Source organism: Actinia tenebrosa, unplaced genomic scaffold (assembly GCF_029948245.1).
Source record: "Actinia tenebrosa isolate PJP-AT-01 unplaced genomic scaffold, QUT_ActTen_1.0 PGA_scaffold9__36_contigs__length_13948895, whole genome shotgun sequence".
NCBI classification, from domain to species: Eukaryota; Metazoa; Cnidaria; class Anthozoa; order Actiniaria; family Actiniidae; genus Actinia; species Actinia tenebrosa.
In genome coordinates, this window is record NW_028292586.1 from 11718888 (window position 1) to 11721421 (window position 2534).

At 40.4% G+C, this 2534-nt stretch overlaps 1 protein-coding gene across 1 annotated transcript; it reads right to left on the reverse strand.

Annotated features, from left to right (window-relative positions):
* Nucleotides 1-259: 259 nt before the first annotated feature.
* Nucleotides 260-2252, reverse strand: LOC148904846 (uncharacterized). The gene is made up of 3 exons (XM_089024535.1): nucleotides 1832-2252; nucleotides 1639-1735; nucleotides 260-1349 (listed from the first exon to the last, which is right to left on the reverse strand). The coding sequence occupies exons 1-3, from the start codon at nucleotides 2250-2252 to the stop codon at nucleotides 260-262; spliced, it is 1608 nt and encodes a 535-aa protein (XP_088880661.1).
* Between the last annotated feature and the right edge of the window lie 282 nt (nucleotides 2253-2534).

Here is a 2534-nt window from a genome sequence, read left to right on the forward strand (position 1 = left end):
TCTTTCTTCTCTTCATTGTCAATGGCCAGATCCTCCAAAGCCGAATGAACTTCATCAAACACAGATGGAATCAGCTCACACCGGTCACATTTTAGGTCGTGCTGATGGTCACATTTAGTGGTGAAATCCGAATCACTTTCATGACTGAGAGCGTGCGCTCTACAGTGGTCGGGGACTCGTGAGCTTTTTGACACATGAACCTGCAAATATCAAAGATTTGATGTTATCGTTTTAACATCAACCAAAATCCTGGACCCGCCTATGATTTACATACCTTGTAATCACTTTTCAAATAGCGCTTTGCAATTTTCAATTTATTGATTTGATTCTTTGCCCAGGAATGACCTTTTCCGTACTCATCTCCAAGCTTTTGAACTACTTCCTCCATTTCATCAAAGGCTTGAGCACCATCGGCAGAAAAATAGTCAAGTCCTTGTAGTGACTTCCTTACGGAAGCACTACATACACTCAACACTCTACATAAACTGCTACGGCTTATTGGTTCAAAACAGGTTTCTTGACAATAGGTAGTGTATTGCTGCACCACCTGTTCAGGTATTAATGTCCTTACAACATTTGGGACTGTGATCTTTGTATTGCTAGATAACTTCAATGTCTTTTCTCCAAACGGCAAATCTTGGATCACTTGACCACTTGTGATAAAAGTCAAAAAGTGGTTAAGTTTCTCAGTTGACACATAAATACGGGGGCTCTTTGTAATGGTAACGGGAGTACCTCTTCCATGAAGCAATGCGTGGTGGCGGGCCACATTAAACCTGTATCTGGAGAGATCGGGAATCCAGTTTTTCAACGCTGAATAGGGCATCTTATCTGCCATTATCGACAAGATCTGCCTTCTTGTGCTCCAATGACTTGCGTTATTGAAACATTCAACAAGAGCCTCCATCAGCGATTTATCAACGTTCTCATCCTTTTGCCCAGATGACTGTAATACACTGAACAACATTTCTGAGCTTTCAGGCGCAATCTCTTCTAAAGCTGCAAAGACAACCTGCTTTGCTTTACGCGAATAGCGTCGCTTAGTTCTTTGCGAAGCTTCATCCCATGGTGTAGTCAGCTGGTTTCTAATAGGACTTATGTCCCTTGCGGCTAAAAATGAATTTAGCAGTTCTCTTGACATTGGCTCTGAGTTGTCTTTGTCCTCCGTTTCTGTTGATAGCGAGCGTCCTGGGGGTTCATAGGCTGTGCATGGTGTTTCAGGTATAGTAGTATTTGGTGGGCTCTGAAAAGCTGGACTTTGTGCGCTGGCTTTAAGGGTTACCTCATCGTCTTCCTGTAAAGTAAATGTTCTAAATGTTAAAGTTTGTGTGAGTAGGAGGGGATTGATTCTTTAAAATTTGTGTAGCTTTTCTTGTCGTTTGGGTGGGCTTCCTGTGCCATGGCATCAGTTTCATAAGATGAATAAGAAAAATTCTAAATAGCTAAAGCGTAAGTACCTGCATATGAAATATATCTTAAGCGTGTAGTCTTGGTACTGATAAAAAAATGTGAAGAATGACGACTGATCCGTAAAATACCGCACTTGTAAATAATTACTTCAAGCACCTTCAAATGACCTCACTTCTTTACCTGGCAGTATGTACGTGTAAATGATAATCGCATGACAAATTGTCTTACAACTCTTTCATCTGTTCACCCATAGCTATGACATCTGACTTTGAGGAATCTTTACTTTCCATTGTTTTAATCAGATATCGGCATTTCTTGCAAATACCTGAAATAATATCGATGTATATATTAACGTAAAGAGACAGTACTGAGCAACTTATGAACAGTCACTAGTTATATATGTTCTTTGAAAAAAACTTACCTGATCCAGGAGCGACAAACACGCCAGTATTGCGTAATATAATAGATGATTCTTGCTTGCCTAAACCTCGATCACCTTTAGGCCAGGTTCCTTTACCCTTTCCATGGTCTGAAATCTCCTGCGGAACTCTACATATTGTACCTCCTCCTCTGGTCCAGCTTATCCCAAGCGTCGCGCGATGATAAGGGCAGATGGTCATCGATTTGATGCTCTCCTTCGACTTGTCATACAATGCTACTCTAGACAATATCAGATCTATCTCATTTTCAGGACCTGAAAAACTCAGGGTGGACAAGTGTCTTGCGATATCTTTTGTACAGGACAACAATGGTACAATTTGGGTTTGGCGCTTTCGATCTTTGGCATCAAAACCACAAGAACTACCGACGATAGACCTAAACGAACAACACGCAGCTTCCATTTTCTTTACAATATCTGCACTAAACCATCGCTAATTAATAACTGCGGTTTTCGATAGTCAATGAACACAAGCTGGAATTTTTTTTTTTTTTTTTTTCCTGCTGCCTTCAATCAAAAAAAGTCAGGCGGTACCTTTTATGTTCTTCACTGACGGCAGTAAAAAGCAATTTCACGACAAGCTGTTGAAATGTTTGAGTTCGTAGAATATCTAAAACCGATTTCAGCTTTGTTTATCTTTCGATCGCGATATGTAATACCCAACTCAGTTGTAAATGCATGTCAC

Coding starts and splice junctions, on each gene's coding strand:
- LOC148904846 (XM_089024535.1), bottom strand. CDS start 2,252: ATGGAAGCTGCGTGTTGTTCGTTTAGGTCTATCGTCGGTAGTTCTTGT. Junction 1,736..1,831: donor GTTTGTCGCTCCTGGATCAG/GTAAGTTTTTTT, acceptor ATATTATTTCAG/GTATTTGCAAGAAATGCCGA. Junction 1,350..1,638: donor GGTGAACAGATGAAAGAGTT/GTAAGACAATTT, acceptor CAAATTTTAAAG/AATCAATCCCCTCCTACTCA.